The 26,407-nt window shown below is 43.9% G+C and overlaps 1 protein-coding gene across 1 annotated transcript in view; it reads left to right on the top strand.

The window, feature by feature from the left end:
* Window positions 1-16,062: 16,062 nt before the first annotated feature.
* HTR4 (5-hydroxytryptamine receptor 4) overlaps window positions 16,063-26,407 on the top strand; it is a 79,976-nt gene continuing 69,631 nt past the window's right edge. The window contains exons 1-3 of the mRNA XM_074916204.1: window positions 16,063-16,088; window positions 22,109-22,234; window positions 23,207-23,407. Coding sequence (XP_074772305.1) covers window positions 16,063-16,088; window positions 22,109-22,234; window positions 23,207-23,407 — 353 coding nt within the window. The remainder of the gene's footprint in view (window positions 16,089-22,108; window positions 22,235-23,206; window positions 23,408-26,407) is intronic.

Here is a 26,407-nt window from a genome sequence, read left to right as displayed (position 1 = left end):
AGATTTTTAATTCACAGTTTGTAGGAACCAACAGATCATTATCTGTTTCTTCTTATTTTTGAATTTTACTATCATTCCAATCAGCCTTAATCCTGGTCCAAGAAAAAAACCCAGCCAAAACCCTACCCTTCCCCTAACCCCCCAACAACAAACCCAAATTTATTCCTATTAGAATTAGACTTTCTCTTCCTACTTGTGATACTTTGCAATAGTTGATACAGCCTGAATGCACGCAGATGCTTGGGAGAAGGGCGTTTCAGTGCTCATGGAGCCCTGGAGCCCGGGCAGAGCTTTGGGGGTCTCCTTCAGTCAGCTTGCTGTAGGAAATGCCCATTGCACAGGCCTGGGGAAAAGTATTTTGAAAAATGTCCCTCAAGAGACTGCTTTCTCCTGGAGACTGGTTAGTGTGGTCAGCTGGTGTGGTCTGACCCTGGTAGGACGTTGAAAGGATGTCTGGGGAGGAAATTCTTTCTTGGTGAATTATTTAATCCAACTTCCCATTTAGATGTTGAAAGAAGCAACACAAGGTATTCATGGGGATCTGATGAATGAAAATCCATGGGAATTTGAAAGCTCTCCCGAATCAATATTGATTCACCGTTCCCCAGCTGTTTTGATCAAACACTGTGGTCAGATCTCACTTTGTTGTACTTCAGGAATGACTTTATTCTTCTGTTCCTAGGGGTTCTTTCTGAGCTGAACTAAGGCAGTCCTTGATTTTGTGTGATTGGTTCCATAAACAGACTTTGTGGTAGGCACATGATTTTATTTTGACTCCACACTTTTCCAGACGATGAATTTTTGGGTTTGAGAGCTTTGTTTGTCAGCTACCAGTATGTAGCTAATGTTTCTCCTTTATCTGCCCTGATACCAGCTTTTTTGCTCAGACGTGAAATATTGAATGTTTTCTGTCGAAGCCAGGAGCTTCCACATATTTTCCAGAGCTGCACGTGGTGAGCCTGAGAGGTGGGAGCACTTGGGTCCCCTCTCACCATCCATGCAGAGCTCAGGGATGCTCCAGTAGGAAGTCTGCATGAGAAGGGGAGCAAAGCTTGGGGAAATAGGAGATGCACTGATAACATGGGGACAACAGCGAGATGGGAGGAGAGGGACAGGTTGACTTGGTTTAGAGCTGAGTCCTGTGGAAACAGGATGTTACTCTTTGGTTCAGAGCAGAAGTGTTGTAGTTGCCCAGCTTCAGCTGGCTGGGATGGCAGTGGGAGCAGGGCTCCTGCCCTTGGGCAGGTTTTGATGAGGTGCCCTGTAGGATGCCAAGTGATGAGTGGCTTTACATCTCTGTAGCTACCTGAAACACTGCAGGCAGATTCAACTGCACAAATGTTTTATTTCTGTGGAAAAAATTGATTATGAATTTTAGAAAAGCTGCAGTGTGAGGTTAGAGACACATTCCTGGAAATTCTAGCCTGCTTTGGGACTTGTATTTATCACAGCCGACAGGAGTGGCAGACCTAATTTTCTCTAATTCTAGAACAGAAAAATAAATGACCTTGCAAGTATTTCCGATTTATATTTTACGGAATTTTTTAATTTCGCGTGACTTGGTGATTGTTATTGGACACATTTATTATAGGCAGTAGGTTAATGAGATACTGTCAAATGGTTTGGAATGAAAACTCATACCCTTGAATTGGTTAGAATATGGGAAAAAAAAAGCTGTTCTCTTTATTCTCTTAATTTCAGACAACTTTATAAAAATGCTAGCTGGGCACACTACAAACAAGAATACAGTGTTACTTCCCACTGACCTGCTGTAGCACAGTGAACCATAGGCTGTTTGCTGCTGATGCCCTCCAGCCAAAGGGCAGGAGCTCCTGCAGATACCTTCACTTCTACCCTTGCCGAGTCAAACTTCTTCCATTTGTAGGCTGTGATGTACCACTTTGAATCTTCTGTTTGGAGCCAGACCTGGTGCCAGGGTTTCAGCAAGTAGGCTGCTGCCTTGCCTCCTCATAACAAGGTGTTTGCCCATGGTTCTTGTAAATTTGTACAAACCTTCAAGCGTGTTTGCACTTCTCTTTTTCAGCTTTTCTGTTTTTTGGTGCATTAGAAAATTTCACTTTCATGCAAACGCAGTGATTTTGACAGCATCAGAGAAAGTGGAAAAAGGCTGAATCTCTTTGGATTTTCACAACAGGAAAATATGCACAGAGATGGGTTTGCTGCAGTTTGTTTTACTGTGCCTATGCTTGCAGGTGAATCCCCTGGTCATCCCCACACGTGGTATCAGTTCAGATCACATAGGACTTAGCAAAGGGACTTGTGAACTACATTCCTCTTGGAAGACATTAAACCAGCAGCTCTGCACCACATGCTCTTCAGTCTACACTGAGGACTAAAGATTTTGAAGAATGGGCTCAAACCATGCAGTTTCCACATTCAGGTGTGGTGAGGACATTCAGGCAGGGAGACTGGGCTAAATCTAATCAAAAATATCCCCCCCCATGTCCTGCATAGAGGGGAGATGTAGGGGCTTAGATCTACTCCCATTGTGACAAATTACCAGCTAAAGTAGACATAGTTTGTGTGTACAGAAATCATCTGGGAGTCCATGGACTCTTGTTTTTCTGTGCACAAACCAGGCAGTTGGCTCTTAGAGTGTGGGTAGGTACATAATAACTCTGCCCATGTAAACTCTGAGAGGAGCTTCCGTGTACCAAGAACGGCACCTGCAGACCTTGCTGAGCCATCTGGAGAGGCCCAAATAGGGAGGACTCTGCTTCTCTTGGGCACTTGCCAGTGTAGTTTGCATATGTGCCATGCACAGGGAATGAGCAATGGCCTTATTAAAGACGATTAAAGCCTTCCTAGACCTTTGGTAAGACTTTCATCATCTCACTACAGAGCATTCCCTGTAGCCAGGAATGAAGAAAAGCTTTCTGTTGGCATGTCAGTCCCTCCTTATCTCATAGCAGCTAAATCTGACTCCTCTACATTGATGGGAACACAGGTGACTCAAATCTATGCCAGTTCTGAATGGTGTGGTTGGCCATTCCTATGCATTTTCCCTTCTTTGAGCTCCAGCACTCATTGTTCATTCATTCATCCCATTGCTATGGGTGCTGCATGGCAAGCTCAGAATTTCTGGTTCCTGGACTGCCTCAATTTTAGCTGACCAGGCGCCATATAGCACTCTGTGATGCAGGTCTGCAAATGTCCCACCACCCTAGAGGTTCAGGGTGCTCAAATGCTTTATTCAGTTGACTGATCAGAGTTGCTCTGCTGACACAATTTGAAAAGCATTGGCTCAACCTTTATGAAAGAGCTTTTGGTGAAGGTAGGCTCTGGTGTGGTTTACAACAGTGCAACAGGTTGGAAAGTTGGGGTAACTGATGAGAGGCAATCTGAAGACTTCTCAAAATCTGCAAACTGATTTTCGTGTATCAGCTGATGTTTCCATTGGGCAAGGACCCTACTATTGCATGCTAAATATTGACCACACAATTGTGCTTCAGGCAGCTTTTAAAATATTTCTGCTAGCATTTTAACCTAAGAGGCTGTGCTCTGGGATTTGAGAACAAGGGTTTTTTTCCAGCTCTCACATGAAACTCTCTGTAGATCCATGGGCAAATCTTCAAGACTGATAGATTCTTCTCCCTGTGACAACTAGAGTCCCATACAAGTTCCAGCACTAGCAGCCCTTATTAGTCTTCAAGTCCATAGTTGGGAGAGAAGTTGAAGAGCAGCTGCCTGGCATTTATAGTCAGGACTGAGCAAGCATAGTTGTGATTCTGCTGGCTGAAGCTTTTCTCACGCTCTTGGGCAACAAGGAGAAACCTCTGCTATTTGAATGGGTACTTCTCAGCGTGGTCAGGGCTGTTCTGTGTACTTCACACTGTATAAAAGTTTCTTGCTTCCTTAGGTGTTGGGGAGAGGCCGTTTCGCTCTTGAGAAATAAGCTTTTGAAAAAAAAATCACAAGACAGTTCAGTCCAAGTAAATAGCTTTTATATAAGCCTTTTTATTGTAGCTGCTGGTGAAGGTAGATTCACTTTGCTAAATCACCTACGGAGAAACAATGTATTATTTGAGTTTGCCACAACAGTAATTGCTTTTTATTTTTAAGCTGAGCCCCCCAAACCAGCTGAATTTTAGATTGATGTTAATTGCTTCCAAACTTGGCTTTATCAGCTTTAGATTTCTCAGTTTGATGCTGAAGGTATTTTTGTGGCTTGAAGTACTCTGAAAAACGCAAAGCCCTCTAGCAGTACTGTGTGGGGTTCATTAATCTTGTCTTGACTTTGAGAAATGAGAACCAAGGTGAAGGAACAAGGAATTAAATTGGTTGAATTAGTTGTGTTTGTTTGGAAGCAAAAAAAATACTCCATTATTTAACCCAGCTGCTGTTCCCAAAATCCTCATACAGAGGCACAGTGAACATTATTTTTGACAGCAGACCTTCTCGATGATATGCCGTCTCGATTCAAGGTATAAGTTTCAGTCAGTCCCAAATCTGGAGCCTTGCTGTGTTGGCCCAAGAGGCTCCTTTCTCCATGGACTGCAAGAAGTGGTGCTGTTGATGGCTGTCTCTAAGATGGGTTTGTTACCTTGAGCTGGTGTGCTGGCAGGATGGCTGACTGCAGAAAGAGGCAGAGAAAGTGTTGAATCTCCTCTCCCCATCCAAACCTGGGGGGAAGCAGGAGCAATAGTCAGTAGTGGGAGAGAGACACCCAAAGAGCTCCACCCCTGAAGGCCCAGAAGCAGCTAAGGGATGTCCTAGGAGAGGAGTCGGTGTGTGCCCTTGATCTCCGTGCTCCCCTCACTTTAGCACACTGGCAGCCAGCAGTGGGGGCCAAGATCTGAGATGTGAGGCAGGACAGGCAAAAAACTTGGCTGAAAGTAGAGGTGGCCGTTTGGGCAAGGGGGAGGCTGTGCTGAGTGGTTGGAACAAAATAAGTATCTGATTTAATGACCTGAAGTGTAGAAAATGGAAGGGTTTTAGGAAAGAGCTTGTGTGCTCTGAGTGCCCTGCTGGTGGGAATTCATGGAAAGCAAACAGCTTAAGATTCCTCCAGCAGGTTGCAATATAAGTGTTTATTCTTATATATACACAAGCTCTTTTTAAAACCTCTCCAGCTTCTACGCTTTAAGTCATTAAATCATTGTTTGTCTCAACTTCTTTGATCACATTTCTGTTTAGGTGAGAAATACCAGTCTAAAATGTCATTTAACAGGCCAGAATAAGCCTAGAGCACTCTTCTTTTCCTAGCCTCCTTTCTAAGGGAAGATCAGCTCTAATCCTCCTGTAATACCTGCAGCATCCATCCAGAAAGGTATTTGCTCATGCATTTCTGTGGAGACAGACATACTGATGGAGAAGATTTTCTGCAGAGCTCTGTCTTTGTCTGTGTCCCCAGGCAGGAGTGATGCAGCAATCAGAGGAGCATGTAGATGAGAGCTGAGTGTTTTCATCCCTTGGTATACAAGTGATATCATGTCCTATTCCGCTTGCTGAGCTGATGTGGATGAGTGCACTTTCTCCTGAGGATAATGGCAGGCAGAACACACAATGCCAGAAAAGAGCAAAGTAAAACCCTACAGATTCCTTATGAGGCAAAACTTAACAGTATTGATTTATATCAGCTGTAGGTATAACCATATATAAGCTGTGTTGTTGAATAAAATGAACCATTTTGTAAGCAGCCATTTACCAGTTGCTGGGTTTGTTGGGTTTAGCCTCTGTGTGCCCGGGGGGGCTGGGGTGGTTGGGCACAGCAGGGGCACCTAGGAAGGAGTTCACAAGCTGGGAGCACTAAAATGCACGGGCCATTACTGAATCTGGAGCAATAGACTTCACAGAGAATTCCCCATCTGCTGACACCAGGTGCAAGAAGAGGGGTGAAGTAGGAGGGCACAGGGAAGCAAGGCATGGTGTAGAGGTTCACGTTCATATTTTTGTGCTACCAACCAAAAATCCTTGGTAGCCAAAAAAGCCCTGCAAAAGAAGTTGTCTCTGCTGAATGCTCCACTCAGCAGAAGCGATAGCTTTTATCAGCCTGGGTACATTTCATATTGTTCAACTTTTTTCTCAGTTTCTAGGGAAACACTTTATAGCACTATATTTATCGGAATATCTTTCCAAACACCTCCGCCAACACTTAATTAATGGAATTTTTAAGCCTGGCTTCAGCTTCTGCAAATTAATAGTGTGCTCCCTTACAGCAGCTGTGGAGCAAGTTAGACATATATATTGTGTGAAATAAGTTAGATGGTGCAGAGGGGCAGCTCCACCATTTGTCTGCGTGTGCTGAGTTCCCCTAGGGAGGTAAGGCCGTCACGCACTTCTGTTATGTTTCACTCTGCTTATATTAGTGTGCCCCGAGGAATCAGATGAAAATGCCCTTGACAAAGAGCTGGGCTGTAAAAATTAACTTTTTGGTATCTTTCAGCATATCCTTTCTTTAGCTTCAGTGTCACTGCACAGAGTGACAGCTAGTGAAGATCTGGAAGAGGCTGTGGAAGCCTGTCAAAACAGTCCTGAAGCCTGAGATATCCTGGGACAGCTCTGGCTTTAGTGCTTGGCAGAAATGTGCAGCTGCCTTAGAAAGCAGCAGATTGCCCAGAGCAGGAAAATGGGCTGGACCTTCTTGCCAGCTTTTGCCCATGCCAGTTGCCTGGAAGGGCAAGGCTGGCAGCTGCAGTGCCAGGGGCTTTCCAGGACACCCTCCTTGACTTTTAGGGCTGATCATCAGTATTAGGCTGGCAAAATTCAATTTGTCTCCGTGTTTGGGATTTCTTGAGCGAGCCATGCTCAGAGGTTGTGAGTAAGGAAGCTGGGAGGGTGTATCATGGTGTCTGGAGAAACAGGACTGCTGTGAAACCAGAGCTGTGTGGGAGACGTGGGACCAGATTAGCTGTGTAAGGGTTAATAGGGCACTGTGAGTCATGTTGACAGAGCTGTGTTTCCTTATAGAACAGACATGATGTTGTGTCTCAAAACCAAAGGGTATTGGCTGTAGGTGGAAATCTAATGACTTTTGCTCTCTTCTCAGTGAGTTACAATTCCCTGAGTTGCTTTTGGAGAAGAGCAGAAAGACACTCCAGGTCCTGGGTAGACATCTCTGCTGGGAGTGCTGTCTTGGGAATGGGGCTGTGATGCTGAGAGCTGCAGTGAGCTGTTACCTACTCCAGATCCTGCTGCGATAGTGTGTGCAGCTGCAGAATGAGCCATTCACTGCTTGGGAAAGAGCATTTCTACTATCTCAGATATGAAAGATGCCGCAGCAAAACATTTTGTGCTATTTGTTTGGCAATGTGTCTAGGACCTGCTGTTGGGTAGTATAAATGACTGTTGATAGACTGTTACCCTGGAGCAGAGTGCATCTACGACGCAGATAAGAAATACGCTTCTCTTCTTACCGACTTCAATCTTTCCACTATTTATTGTGCCCTTACTGTATTGTAGCAATGAATCATCAATGATATGACTCCCTGATCTAGCAGTCAGAGGTCTGAACTTACTGTCGCTGGTTGAACTTACTGTCTTGCCCCATCTGTTAACTGAGAACTTGCCACCACATGTGATTTGAGCTGAAGCCTTTGCCTTCCAGAGTCAGAACATTAAATAAAAATGGCTGTTGTCTGACACAAGCTTTGCCATCTGATGGACTGGAACCCCATGGAGACGAAGATTTCAGGGAATCTTTGGCTGTTTGGGGGTGAATACACTGTAGGATGTTATTAAAAAAAAAAAAAAAGGCTAAAAAGCTTCTGCTTTCTATTGAATCCTGTTGAATCATTAAAAGCTTAGTATGGCATTATGTGACTCAAGTCCTTCCCAATATATGATTCCTGGACTGCAGGGAGAATTTGATCTCACACTTGCCAGATGCCCTTCTAGTTCTCACATCTGAGGAACAGTAAATCTGGAAATGTTAAAAAAAAAAAAAAAAAGTCCACCCTTGCAAAAAAAAGCATTAGAAACAGAATATCAACATTGAAGAGGGCTGCTGGGGACAGAAGCTGGGTTTCTGGCTAAGTGCTGGTATGTCTGTGATAAATGGACCAGCAGTTGACCTTTTGACTGCACATTGGCTTTGCTGTAAGCTCAGAGAGGAGTGAAGGAGAAAGAAGAGGTCTCTGCTTACTGCTAGTGAGGGATGGGATGGGGTGAGCAGGACGCTGTTAAATATCTGGCTATTCATCTGTTGATGGGTCAGAGTGAAGCAGAGAGAATGTATTGAGCAGGGCCTTTCCCTTCCCAGGGCACATGAGCTCATGCCTACGTGAGAGCAGAGAAATGCGTCATGGCAATTTTGGGGTCCTATCTGTCTTCTGTCACCCCTCCCTAGGTTGGGCACTTAGCTCATAGTTCATCTCTAACTGTGCCTCTGTGTGAATATTTCTACCTAACAGTAGGCACAGACATTTTCCTTGCTTTTCCAATGCCCTCCAAGCTTTAATGCCCCCAGTATCTGCTTGTTCATTCATTACATGACTTTCCCAGCCCAATCGCCCTCCCTGTGGGAATATCGGGCACTGCTTCAGCAGGGTACCAGATAGAGGGAAAAGCAGACTCCAGTGATTATAGTGCTGGGCAAGAGCATGTCCTGGTGACTCCGAGTTCTTCTAAAAGAAGCCAGTTCCAGATGTTAAATGTGTGTAAACAGTTTACTTCACTTAGTCTCCAGTTCCTTAGCCTAATCTGGGAAATCACATGAGTTCCTAGTTGAGTCCTAGAGTTCAGATGTTTTTTTTTTCTATCTTCATATCTCCGGAGTTGTATTTATTGGCATTTAAGTTCCGTTCAACTTTGCTTTAGAGGCCAGGACCTGAAAATACAAAGTCTATCTGTTTCCAAAACCTTCTTTCCACAATGAGACCATAGGGCTGTGGTGATGGGCCAGCTCATTGCTCACTGTCAGTAGACTAGTCTTGAGACTTGTCCAGGGCTTGCACTTCTCATGAACTTCCTGAGAGCTCTGAGGACTTATTTGAGAACAGGCTGTTGTCTACTCAACAGGGAGTGTAATAGAGAATAAATAAATCCAACAAAAGATGATGGGCAGGAAGGACTTGGTTCATGTTAATTTAGTCAAGAAGTTCTCAGGACTGAAAGCTGAATGGTGAGGAAGCTGCCCAAGAGCTGTGACATGTTTCTGAGCAAACTCAACCCATGGCTCAGGTATTTATTTGGAGGATTAGGGCAAATAGAAGATGTCACAGGGATCCAGACAGATTTTGAGTTAGTCTGTAGAAAGGAGATGGTGGGAGGCATGTGCCATTCCCTTTGCAGCCTCTGCCAGAGATGCTTCTTCAGGGCTTGTGCATCAAGATACCAACCTCCTCTTTGCTGATAGACATCCCTGGAAAATAGACTGCTTTACTTCTCTGGGAATTAAACTGCTTTCATGGTATTTTGGGCCATGTTAGAGTGGAAGCATGTGTATTTTTTTTCTCTATTCCCAACCAGCTGGAATAGATTTGGTCCCATTACTGCCATTATTTGCAATTTCCATTTTTATGGGCCATAATGGGGATGTGATTCTCAGGCAGAGCTGGCAGCTACAATGAAACATGGGGTTTTTATATCTTGCAATTCAGCTACTGTTCAGTATGCTTTCCTGAGCCCGGCAGATCTGGGTCTAGTCCAATGCAGGCACCTAGTGTTTTTGTATTGCTTATACGTTTCCCTGTAAGCCACACTCAGAGCCCTTGTTGATGCTGTCTCCTTGCAGCAACATGAGGATCTGTTTAAAATTACTCTTGGCGACACACTGTAAAACAGAAGTTTTCACTGGAGCTTACAGCTGTAAACTGATTCAACTAACAGTGTCCCTCACCTGAAATACCTATTGAAATTAGTAATGAAGTTTAAATGGCCAGAAAATTAGTCACAAAACAAACTGACTTTCTGTACTGATCCTCAGTTAAAATGCATGGCACCAGCTTTCCAAAAATGTCACTAATTAAGGTTTTCAGTGCTTTGTGGTTGGCAGGTGCAATTGCATATTTCTAACAGCTTGCAGACCCCTAAGCAGAGAATTTAAGCCCAATGGGAACATGCTTCCCTGGTTGCCCCTGGCTGCTCAGCACTGCCGGGAATCTGCTGACCCCAGGTTGGGAGCCAGTTTCCCTGCTCTGATGTGGAACAAATTACCCACAAAACCAAATGGTTGCTGTAGTCTGTTGTCTTTTTTGTTGTTTTTTTTTTTTTTTTTTTGAGCCTTGTGCTTCTATGCTTGGTCAGTCCCTTCTGTGACACTTGCAAAGAGCATTGTGTTTGCAGTCATTTTCTAGGTGTATCTAAGATGCTGGGTACCTTTTTCTTCTTCACTTGTCTCAAATAGGGCCACATGATACAGTTGACATGCCCAGCCTTTCTTCCTCCATTGGCTTTTAAACCCTCAAATTGATCCTATGTTTCTGCCTTATTTTATCAAATTTCAGCTCTTCAGGCCTTTGCTTGTTTTCAAGTATGTCGGGGCAGTAAGTTTTATTTCCAACAGGGCTCTTAGTTTGTCATCCATTTTGGTATGCAGCTTCACGGCTTATTTTCTAGTCTAAAGAACTTACCTGTGGTGCTGACCCTTGAACCAGGACACCATAAGCAGTGTCATTGTGGCCCATTGCTGCCTTATCTCTCTGTTTTCCACTTGAGCTTTTTTTTTCTTCTTTTTTTACCTTCACAGTTCCTGAAACAGTTTCCTCAGTCAGTGGCAGTTTTCTCAGGCAGTAGAAGACTTGTGGTACCCAGCATATCAGGGTGTACTTTATTTGCAAGTGGTCAGTTATCAAACTGAAACAGATTTTTTAAATTTGCCTGCACTGAGATAGCTGGAAGAGGCAGCAGCTAGCTCCCAGTTGTGGATCAGACTTGAAGTTCATAGAATTTGTGAGTGGAGACTCCATACTTGATTCCACCAAGAATCCTCTAGGTCATTTCTCTCCTTGGTGGGGAAGAAGGTCTCTCCCTTCACATTGCTCTCTTTTCCAGGAACAGCTGTTTCTAGGAATCTTTGTCAAGGGCTTCTGCAGATGAGCATGGTGAGACATTCCTCCTGGAAGCTCTTGCACTTGTTAGCCAAAGGCAATCACAACTGAACAAACACTTCCAAAGATCCTTAGGCTGGCCTCAGAGAAACGTGCTGGTAGTGGCTCCTGGGTGGGATCTACGTTGTATCTGAGCTGCGTGTCTGCAATTACCATCTACAGAGCAGTCCCAGCTGTTTACTTTTCCTCTGTCCTGCTGCTTGCCCAGGTTGACATTCTCTCTTGTTTATTTGAAGCGAGAAATGTGATGAGGCTTTTGTGGAGAGTATTCAGAACATGCACTTCGCTTGGAGATATAGAAGGAGGCTTAAATAAAACAAGAAATTTAAGTGTTCTGTTCTTGAGTTAAGGATTTTCTATGTCCTTGCTTAGAAAGGACACCTATCTGGAGCCTAAATATAAGAGTGAGGTTCATACAAAATGAGCTGATGAACACTGACTCTGGGGGTTGGAAGGTTTCTGACTGCCACCTCTAGAATTAACTTTACCAAACTCTGGTCTTTATGGTAAAGCTCAAACTGAGGTAGCAGAGTTGGAAATGCATGACATCTTAAAGATGACTTTTATCCTGCTTGACTGATGTGTTTTGTATCAGAGCCCAGTGAACTGGTTGGACAGTTCAGAGACTGTGGCACTAGAGAAGGGACTAAGGAGACACACCATCCCCTAGGGACACACAGCAATCACCTAGTCAAATGCTTCAAGGGGCACACACCTTGGGAGCCGAACAGATGAACCCCACCGTGCTGTGCCTTAAAAATCTCATTGGGACATACAGTCTTATGTTGTCTTCAAAAAATAAGTGAAAGTACTTCCTGCTATTGTCTGGTAATGAATGAGCTGGGAACTGGTTTTGTGTGGCTCAGAGCCACACAGGGTGTCTGGGGTGTGTCTCAAATATAACGTATTCCAGAAATCAATGTATTATCTTATCTGTGCCAAGTCTTCCATTAGCCGTGGAACAACAAGAAACTCTTTCATTCCTCTAGATTCTTGAAACTGGGAAACTATCCAGGAAATATTAGAAGTTAGACAGCCAATAGCTGTATATGTCTTTTATTGTCCAAGGTGTAAACAGGCAGTGGGAAAAGTACACAGCCTGGATATTTTCATGTACAGCCTGATGCCAGGACTCTTCCACCAGCCTTGTCTAAATGCCTCTCATTTAACAACATTTCCCTGACTGCAAAAAATGCTTCAAAAGCAGAGCAGGGCCTTCATGCTTTTTGGTTTGAAAGTCTTGCAACTTCCAGCAAAGATGGGAACAGAGGTTTTCCCTGGTTTGAAAATGAGAATTCAGTACAAGAATGCCAAAGAAGACTAAGAAATGCCATTATGGTGTTATGATGAAGAGTTATCTTTGGGGAAACAAATGTGTGGGCATAGGGCAAGACTTTTTAGTTTCTGTGGGAAAAATTATAGTAAGACAGGGAAACAAATGCTTTTAGCCCAGGAGCAGCAGCTCAGCCTTGAAGAGTAGTGGGCTCTGCTCCATCAGTCTCAGTGTACCCCAGTTTTGCTCCTGGTTATTGCAGGAGGCATCACACAGATTTCTGTGAGAAATCTGGGCATTCAGAGTATGTTTAGCATGAGTCTAAACCTTGATTTTTCCAGCTCACTCGTGTGCCAGAGGAGATTGTATCACAGCTCTACATGAAGTTACTCCCTGTTCCTGAATTACTGAGATAAAGCTTGAGGTAGTTGTACATGTATGTGCAATGGTGATGTTGCTTATGTGTCTGTAAAGTAAAATACCTTGGTACAATAACCAAATTACAAACATTCTTGTTTGAAAGTACATACTAGACTATGTCTTAAACATTTATAGTACATGTAAGTGAAATGAATGACACTTAATGGGAATGCTGCTGGGAAATAAGGTGCTTCGTTAAATCAGATCTCCTGAGTGTAGCTATGTTGTATTTGTCATTTGAACATACAGCCTGCTCTGTTTAAGATTTCCGTGTGACATGAGATAGTCAAGAGCCACTTATCTGGAAAATAAAAAATAATCAAATTATTAATACGGAATATATCCCAAAAGTCAGGTTTATTTTTGTGCTTCTTTTATCATCTTCTGTTCTTCATTAAACTGACATGTGGTTTGGTAGGTGCAGTGGGCTTACTTCTGAGGAGCAATTATAATTAGGAACTGATCAAGACATTTCTGGTTAAATACATGTTTCATCTTTGGTTTTATTCAGCATTGACAAAAGAGATATGATTGTTACAACGTCTCTGCTGTACTTTGTACCAGTCTGCCTAAATTCCTACCTATGCCTTAACCGGAGATTTGGTTTTTTTCATAGTTGTAGAGTATTTGGTAACGTCATTAAAATAGGTAGACCCTGCATACCTGAAAATTATCTGAAAATAAAAGGGAAATATTCACCATGTGAAGGGGTCATTGGTAGTAAGATTTAAAGACTTGTAAGTATATTATAAGGAATAAACCATAGCGCCCAGGGTCCTGCAAACTCCAGGTAGGTGTGTAAGACTGCAATTTGTGATTGCACAGGGCTTTGCACAAGAACTGTCCTGCAGTAGTTAGTGGATCCAAACAAAGTAATTGCAGCATCTGGCCTTCCTCCATGTAAATACCATGATCTTAATCTAATGCTAATTTCATAAATTAATTTTAGCTTACATTTTAAGTGACAGTCTAATGGTTTTTAAGGATTGTATTTATATGCATCAGCCTTGCAGCAATATCCATTCATATGTGGGTGTAAATTATGTAACAGTTGATCTGCTGCCTGGGAAAGAGCAGAGCCAGGATTTCATCCTTCATTGTGTGAAACATAGAGACGGACTGTTGGGCTCCTGCCTAACTCCCCTGCAAGAGGAGAGGCCCTACGGCTTAGGCAGTGCCCAGAGACTCACTGGGTCTGGGTTTGTTTCCTACCTCTGTCACACATTTCCCATATAACCATGCAAACTGCTGTCTGTCTCTCGAGCTCTCAGACCTTCATCTGTATGAAGATTGTGATAGAGCTCATGATTGCTTTGTTCGGGACCAGTTTTCAGCCTCAGATCCAATTTCCATCCAGAAAAGGCAAGAACTTCTGCTGGTGTAAGCTAAGGAAATTGCATGGACCAGCAGAAAATCCATTTTTTCTGTGTTTGTTACTTGGAGCCCCTCGTGCCTTGCCTGTCATCCCAAATCTGGGCAGCCCCAAAGCCTGAGGTGCATGCAGAGCTGGAGCCATTGCTCTGACCCCGATGTCTCCTGAGGTCCCGCAGTGTCTGGCATCTCCAGCACGCACTCGCTCCCAAATGGGAGAGCACTCCTAGCACCTACTGATTGACTGCACAGCCCCCACACAGCAATTTTTAAAACGTTTAAATAGCCCATCTTCTTTTCTTCATCTTGACAATTGATTTTAACCAGTATTATCAGCTGCTTAAAACACTTAATTCTCTGAAGCACTATAGCATTCAGCCTCGGGGAGATACTTGGGGTGGAGGTGCAGGATCACCCGTGGTGATGTTATCGGTAGTTTTGTCCAGGAGGAGGTGGCCTAAAGTCCTAATTTCGTTATTCATGATCCTACCTGGGCTGCTGCTGTTTGCAGTAGGGTGCTGTGTTTTCAGCCCCACACCATCAGTGGAAACAAGTTGGTTTGCAGAACATTTCTGAGATTCAAACCAGCATGAAAAGAGGAAACCTCATCCCTTCCCACCCACCCCACTGCTGCAATTTATTTGGGTAAAAAAAAAAAAAAAAGCACTCAAATAAACTAATGATATGACTGAGTTATTTTGATACATAGAATGCTGTTTATTTCTGGCTTGTCAATACTTTAATTAATTTCAATCTGTTTCTAAAACAGAAGTGAAGTACATAATTGATTTGAATCTGTTAGAAGTTGTCCTGCCATCTGCACAGTCTGAAGTGAAGCAGCACAGGCAGTGTAGCATTTGAAGGCATTAAAAGAAATCACATGCTTCTGGATTAATGCTGGCTCAGATTAATATTTTTAGGTGGCAGTAGAAAAGACTATGGTAACAGCTGGAAAGCCATAGATCAGATAATATATTCCCTATTGTCACATTTCTATACTGAGACACACACTGTTTGGTTTACTCATAAAACAACATATCTTGGTTTTTAAGTGTTTAACATTCAGCCTCTGATTTTATGTCTAGGAATAATCAGGGGAGTAGAAAGGAGGAGAGGCAAATGACAGCTTATTTGTAGTTAAAGACCTACATGAAATATCATGTCAGCTGGAGTTACAGAGGAAAAGCCTTGGCTTGGTTGAAAACAAAGTGAACCGAGGCCACTGTTAAATCAAGAAGAAAGCTCTTTTCTAGGCCACCACTGCTCTGAGCTTTTAATCTTCTTCGGTGAGAATTACACACGTCCCTTGTTAGGAAATGCTCACTACGGTCCCGGGCTTCCTCTGGGAGATGCTCCAGGTTCCCTCTGCAGGCAGAATTATTCCTCTCCAGTTTGGAAATGGGCCATCCAGCCTCCCTTTTATCAGCTGCTCCCAAAATCAGTGTCTTATTTATTCAACCCTCACTCTCTTTTACATCTCCCCCACTCCTGCAGGAGTCTCTGTGCAGTGCCGAAGGTGCTCTCAACACTGAGCTGTTTATTAGTGATTTTTTCCCACTGCAGTGGCAGAGAGGTCAGGGTGTGATGGGTGTAACGAAAACCAGAGAGCAATGTGCGTGGTCTTACCAACATGACTGATCTGTGCAGTTTAATTGCTGCATAAAATATGCAAAAACACTTGAGGTCATTTAGAAAAGTCAGGGTGTTTACAGGAAAGTAGAAATTGAGCTTGAAAAAATAATTACACTTTTTTTCTTCACATTAATTACTATACAGAAGAACCTTTCAAATGTGTCCATGTATGGATTTTAACCATTCGTTCCACATTAGTATTTCAGTTTTTCCTTAAGAGATTTCTGTATTCCTACTAACCAACAATCATTTTCTCTGAATCTCATTTCCTCATAATAGCAAACCCATCAATCTCTGCTTTATTAAACAGGGAAGCATACTTGGAAGCCAGAGCACTCAGATTTGATCAAAGATGTTATGCAAACCATTGATTTTAATTTACAGCAATATCCACTTCTTCCATTATTAACAGCTTTGAATTACTGAGACTGAATAATTAACAAATATTCCTACTTAATGATAGCTTATTCAAAAGGCAGATGTATAGAACCATAGCCCAGATAACATCCTTCCTGCACCCCTAGTGATCCATATGCTTAATGTCCCCCAGGGGAGCAATGCAACACGGCACAAGAGAAATACTCTTTGGAGAGATTTCCCAAATGCTTCCAAAACTATTATCACAGCAAATGCTCCATAGACAAGCGTGCCAGTGTGTGTTTCTGACCTGCTGGTCTCTGTTCAGAGCGATGGGTTGCAGCCAGCCAAGTCAAATGTTGCAGATCAGGATGCCACATGGCAGGGTTGCCTGTGTGCACCGGATGGGAAATGTGGGCTTAAAACATTGCTCTGCTTCCTGGCTGAAGCTGAAGCACCCCTCAGTCTTCAAGCAGGGCAACATCTGGTGAAATGTGGCTCAGTGCTGGCCTCCTTTGGCATTTCCAGAGATTGTTTTGATGATTAAAACTCAAATCTGTGCACCAAAGAGCCGAGCTGGGTAACTCTCTTAAGTGTCCGTTCACTTGCACAGCTTTTTGGAGCTGATGAGCCTGGAAGGAACAGAGGTCTCCATCCTGGGCAATAAGCTTGTTCACTGAGGAAGATGTCTGGGAGCATAGAGCAGATCTAAGTCTTCACCTGCTATTATGGTTCCTGTCTACCTTCACGAGCCCGAATGAGGGGGAAAACATCTGGGATTTTTACAAAAGGAGACAACCAATGCCTGCCTTGCACCGGCAAGTCTCTTTTCCACCCAAAACCACATCCCTGCACGCTGGGTGTCATTGCTTAGCAAAACCCAGGTTAAATTCAGTGTCAATCTTACGCTCCAAAGCACCAAATGTGGACAGTTATAACTTCAGAGTTATAACTTCCTTGCAGCTGTAGGAGTTTTCAATGCAGAAAATCCTGCTGCTAAGGAAGAGCACAGAGGTGTCTGCAGCTATTTCTGTCCTAGCTGCATGGTGAAAATCATATTTTCTCTCTACCTCCAGAGCTCTCTTCTCGGGCATCCCTCAAGCTCCCTCCTCCCCTGAGTCCCGCAGAGCCACAGTGCCCATCGTGAGGGGAGCAGTGTGTGCTGAGAAGCCAGCAACACATCAGGGCACCCAACTTGCCCGCTCACCTGGCTGCACGGCACGTGGATGCTGAATGGCCAGGGAGGCAGCAGCGGAGGGTACGCCTTGGCATAAGGGATGCAGTGCTCCCAAGGAGCAGACATGATGTGAAGAGCCTGCCCTGGTGCCTGGTGACAGGGCCATCCTTTCGGTGGCAATAGCAGGTGGTAGCCTTGACATTTGGCACAGCTGCTTTCCAGTAGGAGGTGAGCGGGCAGTTCAGTTCACCCATGAATTTACTACATGTTGTATTGATTACTGTGAAATGTTTATGTCTGAGTGCAAACCCCTTGCCTGTAGGACCAAAGCAGCTCATTCAAGGTACAGGTCAAATCAAAATGCTTCACTCCTCTCTACCTCCTTCTGTGGGATGAGGCCCCAGAGCATCCTGACACCGAGTTCTTTCCCTGGGCGGCCTGAGAGCCAGCATCCCTGCTGTGGGGAGGGGACAGGCATCTCTCAGCAATCAGCCTCAAAACCCCAGGGCTTTCCCTGAAAAAGAGCCTCCCTCACAAGGCACACTGCATGGTGGACCAAGAAGCCGGGTGCACGGCTGATGGTCAGCTCACCCCCCCGGCAGGGCTCAGGGACGAGGGAGGTCTTTCTCCTCCTCTGTACACACTGCAGAGTGCAGATGCAAGGTGCTCAAATAACGTGGTGATGAGAATTGTTTAGGAACACCAGAAGGTTGGGCAAAGTTAGATAAGACAAAATATAAATCTAACTCAGCCTGGCTCTGTATAAACTAAACCATCATCATCCTCTTTACTGCTGTGCCAGTGCATATGTGCTGCCATGCTCGCTCAGGAGGAAAAGGAACATCTTTTGTATGGCACTGTTTAGTGTGGTTTGACATTTTGTTTCACAGATGCAGCCACTGAGTAACGTTAGCCTATTGTGAAGGCTTATTTAAACAGGTACAATTACAGCTCTGCAGTGAAGGTGCCTTTGATCTCAGCATCCCCATTGTTCCTGAGGATTTTCATCCCACCTGGTACCCAGCTAGAAGGCCTGTGGCTGAGCCCTGCCTTTGAAGTTGTTCCTTTTCCATTTCCCTTTCATTTTCATGGTGGTGTCTTCTGCAGATGAACGTTCTTAATGAAGGCTCTGGCATTTGGTTGTGCTCAAGATACTGATGCTTGGCAAGTGTCTGACCTTCCCCAGCTGTGCAGCAGCCATCTGCAGCAGGACACATGGTGGGCCCAAGCGGTCTCTGCGGCTCCAAGAGGAGAATCGCTTTGTGCATCCCGCTGTGCGTGGTGCCCACGGGGAAGGACCCGCTCCCAGCTGCTCATCCTTTTCCAAAGGACTTTGCTGCAGTTCACGTTCATATGTTGGCAGCTCCTAGGTTCCTGACTCCCAAAATCTCCAACGCAGGGCTTTGCTTCTGGAGAAGAGGAGGTCTTTCAGATCAGATGTATGTGGAGATGGATGGGAGACAGGGAGAGTGAGTTCCATCGGGGGAAGGAGTGACATCCTATTTTAGGAGCAGCCGTGTGGCCAGTGACTGGTTCTGTAGGCTTGGGATTTTAGAGTTAGGATAAGGCATTAGATGCCAATTACCTTTAGTTTTGAGAAAAGAATCTCTGTATGTAATTTGAGGTAGTCACTGGTGATTGAGAAGCACAGAAACTGATGCCATTTGCTTGATTTTGCATTTAGCATGTCACTGTGAGATCAAGGAGGAAAGCTGCCCTGAGATGGTGTTCACCATGTACTGAGACTTCAAAGGACAGACCAGAGAGGGGAAGGCAAAGGAATCCATGAAGAGCTGTTAAAACACAAGCCCACTGTGGCGCAGACCTTTGCAGCATGAGATAACTTGCAAGGGAGGGACTGCTACATGCATGTAGGCATTTTGTCTCCTACAGGCCACTGTCAGAATGAGAGATGAGGCAGATCATTTTGATCGATAGGGATTTTATACTGTCAGGTGGGAGGAAGTGTGATTGGACCAGTGTAGGCAATTTACAGGCAGCAATTGCAGTATAATTTCAAGAACTGCAGACACAAAATCCACGTGTTGCAAGGGTTGTCCAAGAACTAATGACCCAAGGTGTCAGGAAGCAATGGTCTCCAGTAAAAACTGGGAAAGCCAATTTAGTACAGACAGAGCCTTGTCAACATTTCCGAATGCACTGCAGGATTTGTTCAGCTTCTTGGAGGCTTAATTGCCCTCACTAAAGTCGTGTTAAGTTCAGTAGACATCTCTTCCTAATTAAGTGCAAACTCTTTCAGATGCTAAATAAAAATGCATCTTGACTTTGCCTTTCTCCTATCTTATAATCTATAATTGGCTTGCACAGAAATAAGTGTCTTGCTGGATGCAAACCCATGGCTATGTCTGACCCCTTCAACATAACCCCAGAGATCTTCCTATATTAAGCAGGAGTGGATTTACTGACATTAGCACTGAAAACCGACAGGGCAAAAGAATCAGTCATGACTTTGTCTGTGGACTGGGATCGTTCATTCCAACACATGACAAAACCCTTCACCCTGAGCCACCCGTGTCCTCTCTCCTGATACACCAGTACCCCAGCAACCCACCTCCAGAAGGACACGTGCCTGGCAGTGCTCAGGGACTTTTTGCCTGTAAACCTTGTAGAGAGGTGGGATACACCTAGATGTCCACTCTATGTGACATTTATTAATCTCTTAGTTTTAACACAGGAAATTATCCGGAAAAGCTACCTGCGCTCTCACAGGTGAGAAAGCACTACTTGGCATATGGCTATACATTTAGGAAGGTAGGATATTCAGTTGTCCTGGACCTCTTTCTTATAGCCATATATTTCAGCTTGGGTTTGAGCCTGCATATATCTGCCTAGTGCTGTGTTTTGCTATGAAACTAGTGTGAAGCCAGGGCGTCTCCTTTCCTCTTCTTTATGTGCTTGTAAACATTCATTGAAAATCAAGGAATTCCTAAGATATTGTTCATACTCAATATGAAAATCCAACTTCAGCAGGCTACCATTTGACCCACTGGTGTATCTAGAAGTGGGCAAAAACGTTATACTCAAATCGGCATCACTTTTAGGGACAAAAATTGAGATTGTCATTAAGTGGATGTTCTGCAGTGCCGGGTAAGGGTGAAGTCAGTTGCTAGAAGCTTATTAAAATGGCACAGGTAGTGGAGGCAGGACCTCAGCAGTCTCTGATTTTCTTTAGCTTTGCCAAAATCAGGAAAATTCACTGAGATAAAGTGTAAAAGTCTGGGATGTATTTAGTAAATAAAAAATGACCCCAGAGAAAGTTAAACAGAATAACAGTTCAATTTTTCAATTACCTGAACAATCTCACAACATTAATCTTGGGTGCCAAATACCAGCTTCATACGCTCTGAAGAGATTTCCCTGCTGAATTAGTGTCAAGTGCTGCTCTTAATGCCAGTTTATTTCTAGCTGCACTTGTTGATAACATGAACAAACACCCATTCTCACCCATGTAATGTAATAGGGAAAATTACACAAGCACACAAGGGTTTAGGATTCATTTTGTTCTAGATACATAATTGGAAATATCTTTAAAGGAAAATCTGTGTCAAAATTTGCGGGAGAGCTGAGCACACACATGACCAATGTGATCAAGCAACGCCCGTTTATTACAACTAAGAAAGCCCTTTTATAATGTTCTCCCGCACACGCGAGTAACATGCAGTACAAGTCCTCAGGACTGGACAGTTAACTTAGCCCGCGCTTTAAACCTTCTTATGACTGGATAAAAGTGCCCCATCAGCCTTGCCAGGCACCTGCCTTGTGTAACTTCCTCTTCTGTCCCAACCCCTTCCGGGGGTTGTTTGTCTCGTCGAGTTTCTCCCCCCTCATTCAGGGTCACATCCTTATCGCATTCTTGCTGGGCTGAGGCTCTGATCAGTCTTGTTCTCATGCAGGATTGCTCACATGGCCATTCTCTCGCAGAAAGTCCTCTAGAATCCCAACAAAAATTTTGTAATAAAACTAATTTTATGAGGAACTTAACACTATTTATTGCCTGCTGTATATTACCTTCCTGCTTTTCAGGCTCCAAAAAAAACCCCAACAACTGTTTTTGAAACATTTAACATTTGTAGAAATGCAGATGTAAAATTTGTTCAACATTGTGGTTTTGTGTTATCTGTCCTTTTTATTTTCTTTCTCTTCATTAACTGAAAGAAATTATTGATGTCAGGTTCGAGGGAAATTAGGCACTTTCTTTGCAAAAAAATTATTTTCTTTTCCCCGATTGTGGAAAAATTACCAAGTGAAAAGAAAAAAAATAACCCATGCCAGACTGCCTCTTGTTCTGTAGCACAGAATGGAGGAGAGAACAAGGAAAAAATCATGTAAAATATTTCAAAATTCAAGATGTAAAATTCTCACCTTGAGGAAAACCTTGGGAAAAAATGGAAAAACTAAAGGAAATAAAACCAAAATACTTCTGCATAGAAAATAGCATTGTTTATTGAGGTGAAAGGAGAATGAAAGCATTTTCACCCAGAGGCTCTGAACTGGAAGGGACTTTCAGAAATCAGACAAAGTTCACTTCAGCTCTCGGAAGCGGGCTCCTCCACTGTATGTGTTGGCTTACCCACCACTGGGCAACCTGGGCAGCCACAGGTGTTGTGGTTATCCTCTGCCTGTAGCCTTTCTGCTGGTGAACACAAGCCGCACAGCTTTCCCCATAAATATGAAATGTTCTTTGTTAATGGTCTTGGTGGGAAGCAGCTGTGGAAGGCATGGGGATGCTGCTCTCACACTCGCCGAAACAGGTGCCCGTGACTGGCACATCAGTGCTGCCCAGGCGATCCCTTCCCAGTGCCGCTGCAGCTTCTTTTATTTTCTCTTTTTTTCCTGTATGCTCCCCAGTTCGAGTGAGGGCTTCGGCGTAGTGGAGAAGATCGTGCTGCTCACCTTCATCTCCGCCGTTATACTGATGGCCATCCTGGGGAACCTGCTGGTGATGGTGGCCGTGTGCCGGGACAGGCAGCTCAGGTGAGCCCACCCAGCCAGCCACCGCCTGCCCTTCCCTGGGCAGGCACAGGGGAAAATTCCTGCCTAAAAAGTCCCATGCCCACAGCTGAGGCATGAACTGCTGCAATGAAGTGTGTCTCTGTGTGTTGCACCATGGTGATGTCAGACTCTCACACTGGCCTCAGTGCATCCCCACTCGGATTTATACCATGGCGGTGGGATCATTTTAGTATCCTTCTTGTACATTTTTATCACTCTCAGTGTAAAAGAACAGATAAATCCATGAAAAATAGAGCTAAGCAGCAGTTTCTTGGAGAAGCAGGTTGGCCTCTACCCCTTTTCCGTCTCAAATTTCCTAACAAGCCTATCAGAAAACCACGCAGATCCAGGTCCTATTGCAGTTGTGCTGCAGCTTGGCAAATGCAGCCAGTGATTTTGGGGTTCACAGGCAAAACTCCTGTCTTGTGGCTTGCTGCTATCCCTGGGAGTTGTCAGACCAGCCTCAGGAGCAGAGTGAGATATACAACAGCCTCTATTCATATTCTGCGTGGGATTTTTAATGGATTTAATTCTATTTTATTGTTATGATTTAAAAAGTACTCTTCAAGTTACAATTACAGCTTCAGTCTAGATTCTTCTCAGTGCTTTCTGGAAGGATATTCTCAATTTACAAGTTAAAATAAAATCCCCCTCCTCCACTCCAAACTCTCCAATGCAAGATGTGAGGTTGACCCACATGCAGAGACCGGTGAGCATCTATTTGCCTCTTCTGTGTGAGAAGAAAGATGCTTTTATGCAGGGATCACAGTGGATATTTAGCTGTAAAGACCAGGAGCAAGCTAAGGGTGACCATATAAAGTGAGGAGTACGTTAGAGAGGACCTTTTAGTGTGATCGAGCAAATTAGATCCAAACACAAGCTGAAATCTCTGTCTTCATATAGAGGATGCTGCACTGATACTGTTCTGCCCTAATTTTGTGATCTGTCTTGCAGGAAAATCAAGACCAATTATTTCATTGTTTCCCTTGCCTTTGCGGACCTGCTGGTGTCGGTGCTGGTGATGCCATTTGGAGCCATTGAGTTAGTTCAGGACAACTGGATTTATGGAGAGATGTTCTGCCTGGTCCGAACGTCCCTTGATGTCCTGCTCACCACAGCATCAATCCTGCACCTGTGCTGTATCTCTCTGGACAGGTATGAACACACAAGCTTAGAGAATAGTTATAGTTGCTTTGAGTTTCTTCAGTGTTGTTGCTTGTTAGCAATAGTCAAAGGGCAAATATGGACCTGCTGGGAACTGTAGAGCAATAAATCTCTCTCAGTAGCTGATTTTGGAGAGAGTTTTCTGAATTGTCATCGGTGTAGAAAAACATGAAAGGAATGAGATTCATATCAATAGAGGTTCTCAGCTGCTTTGCAGCACAGCTCTGTTTGCATTACTGATCAGACGTGGCACAGTTTCTTCCTTAAAGTAAAGAAAAGACACCTCAAAGATTAATCTAAAGGAAGGACCTGCAGCTGTCGCAGGCAGAGTTGCATCGTGCACAGGATATTTTAGCAGAGATGTTGCTCTCCGTCACAGTGTCAGGTGTTGCTCCCTGCCAAGGGCTGCAGGGCAGGCTTGGCTGGTGAAGGGCTTGATGTGTTGTGCTGAGCCCTGTCTTCCCAGGGACTGAAACACTAAATTATCTGCCTTCCTCTCTCTCGTCAAAAAAATATTTGGCGTTATCTCTCAAGTGTTATCAGAATTGCTCTTCCTGCTGCTAGCAGCCATAGAGGCAGATGAACACCAATATTACTAAATGACATATTTCGGCATGTTACTAGATTATATGGAGAAAGAGCAGAAAGAACAAACCATATATTATGGGCTGTTTTTCTAAGGCATCCATTTGCCCATCTCCCCTAGTGACTGCTAACAAGGGGGCAAATAAAGCTGGTGAAAAGGGTGCACAGGCTTTGTGAGAGGTCCCGGAAACTTTGAAAGAAAATAAGCTTTTCTTGAAAAATTAAAATGAAGCCAAAATCCTAAATAATTTATGGCAAACAGTTCTGTTTTACTGCCGTTTTTCTGGGTAGGTGGCAGAACTTTCCATACAGAATAGCAAGAATTTTTCACAGGAGAAATACTTACAAGAAAACATTTTGGCCAGCTATTCTAATAAGCAATATTTAGAGCTTTCATTTGAGTCCTGTGCAGAGATTTCAATACTTTTATAAGTATTGTTACTTAGTATTACTAATATGGCCAGAATAACCCTAATCATTCTCATCATCATGACAATGGATATTTAAATAGCATCATTCATCCAAAGACTCTGTACCTAGGCCAGACTTCAAAAGATAATTGATTAACTTCTCCACTGACAGGCAGGGCTCCTTTTTTGTGGGAAGAGGGGGGGCACTGAAACGTGCACTATTGTATCCAGAGAGAAGCTGACGTGTAACAGCTACTGTGCATTTCCTTATCTGGAAGTTTAGTTGGCAGGAACACAAATAGGAAGCTCATTATCTTAAAAACATTGAAATTGCCACTTTGAGCCAGTTACCAGTAAAGGAGATGTTATGCACTGCACTCTGGCTATGGCCTTGTTATATAAAATGTTGGAGTCTGATTCTTCAGGCTCTTAATTAAATGTAGGGGGTTGTATAGAGAAGAGGACAGGAAGGGAAAATATTGTTTTTCCCCCACCTCTCTACTCCCTGATCTCTGACACTCGCAGGGGATGGGGAATGCCCATGTAGGGTGCACAGAAGGGAAACTGTCCCCTTTCTCCTGCCTGTGCTACCCTTTGCTATGTCATGAGCTCTTGCTCCTGCTGTCTGTCCCCGTTGGTCCCCATGCTCCTGGGACAGCTTCATCTGGGGGTGGTGAAGGGGTTGGGGGCAGCCTTGGGTCTATGGCTGTCAAAATGCATTGTTCAGAGTTAATATTTTAGGGATACAGAACAGAGATCACGGTTTTGTATAAGATTTTCTTTGTGTAAACAGACCTGAGGCAGAGTTGCAAACACCCTGCTCAGTAGAAGGAACTGGAAATGGAAAAATAAGTAAACAAACAAACTTCCCCCTAAACCAAGATGGATTAGATTTTTCTGTACTAAATGATATATTTGGAGCGGAGTGTGAGCACCTGGAGAGGACTTCAACTCTGCTTTTTCTTCTATGCTCTTTTTTTCTATGGCCCAGAGTCTTGAATTTTCTCTGCCAGATGCAGAGCTGCCATAGCAAAGGGTGAGCATCTCTGCCTACAGTGACGCACAGATGGTTCCCTTTGTTGTGGACAGAGGGAAATAGGGATCTGAGTCTGGGGACCCCCACTCCATCCCAAGCCAATGCTTTAATCACTAGAATACTACACAGAAGAGGAGAATGGCTGTCTTGAAAGAAAGCAGGAACTGTAGCTGTGTTTTGGAGGAGACTAATCCTTTTAACTTGTTCCCTCGTGTTCTGAGAAGGTTTGGGGAAGGTGCAGCACCCCCTGCACTGGGGTCTGAGGGTGACAGACCCTGCACTTGAATGAGTCCCATATCAGCATCACTCCGTTTAAGCGGCTTGGCCTTCTGTGATAAAATTATCCCACTTTTAAAGATTTCTGCTTACTGAGTGTGTATTTGAACCTGTTGCTTGTCCAGAAACATTCCTCCTATTTCTTCAGGATTAGAAAGATTCGTAAAGTAGGAAGAAAAGTACACACACACATTGGCTAAAAACACCCAACATCCACCAATCTTGGAGCCAAATTTATCGAAAGTGTTTATGGCTCTGAATTTGAAGGAGATGGCGATCATGTTAAGTGTCACAGAATTTTTTTTTTTTTTCAGAAAATGCCTGTAAACTACTTCCTCATGAATGCACTGACAGAAAGAAATCCCCCAATAATTGCCATCCCCACAGTTTTGGCCATGTTAGACTAAACAGCAGTCAGATTGCTTGAAAAGAAGCAGAGGATGAATTCGTTACTGAGTGATGGGTGTGCTGAAAACCTCTGCAAGTTCAGGGGTGAGGGAGCAGAACTGCACTGTCTGGGATACAGAAACACAGTGGCAATTTTTGACACCTAACAAACCTGAAATTGCCAGATGTCAGGGAATTATTTCAGGACACACCAATGCTCTTTCTCTTTTGCATGTGATTGCCATACATGTGCCGTTCATTTGCTCTCAAGCAGAGAAAGGGGAAGAGAAAAGGTTC

This window comes from Athene noctua, chromosome 12 (genome assembly GCF_965140245.1).
Source record: "Athene noctua chromosome 12, bAthNoc1.hap1.1, whole genome shotgun sequence".
In the NCBI taxonomy this organism is placed as follows: Eukaryota; Metazoa; Chordata; class Aves; order Strigiformes; family Strigidae; genus Athene; species Athene noctua.
The sequence above is the reverse complement of the archived record's forward strand: the minus strand, read 5'-3'. Positions and strand labels throughout refer to the sequence as shown.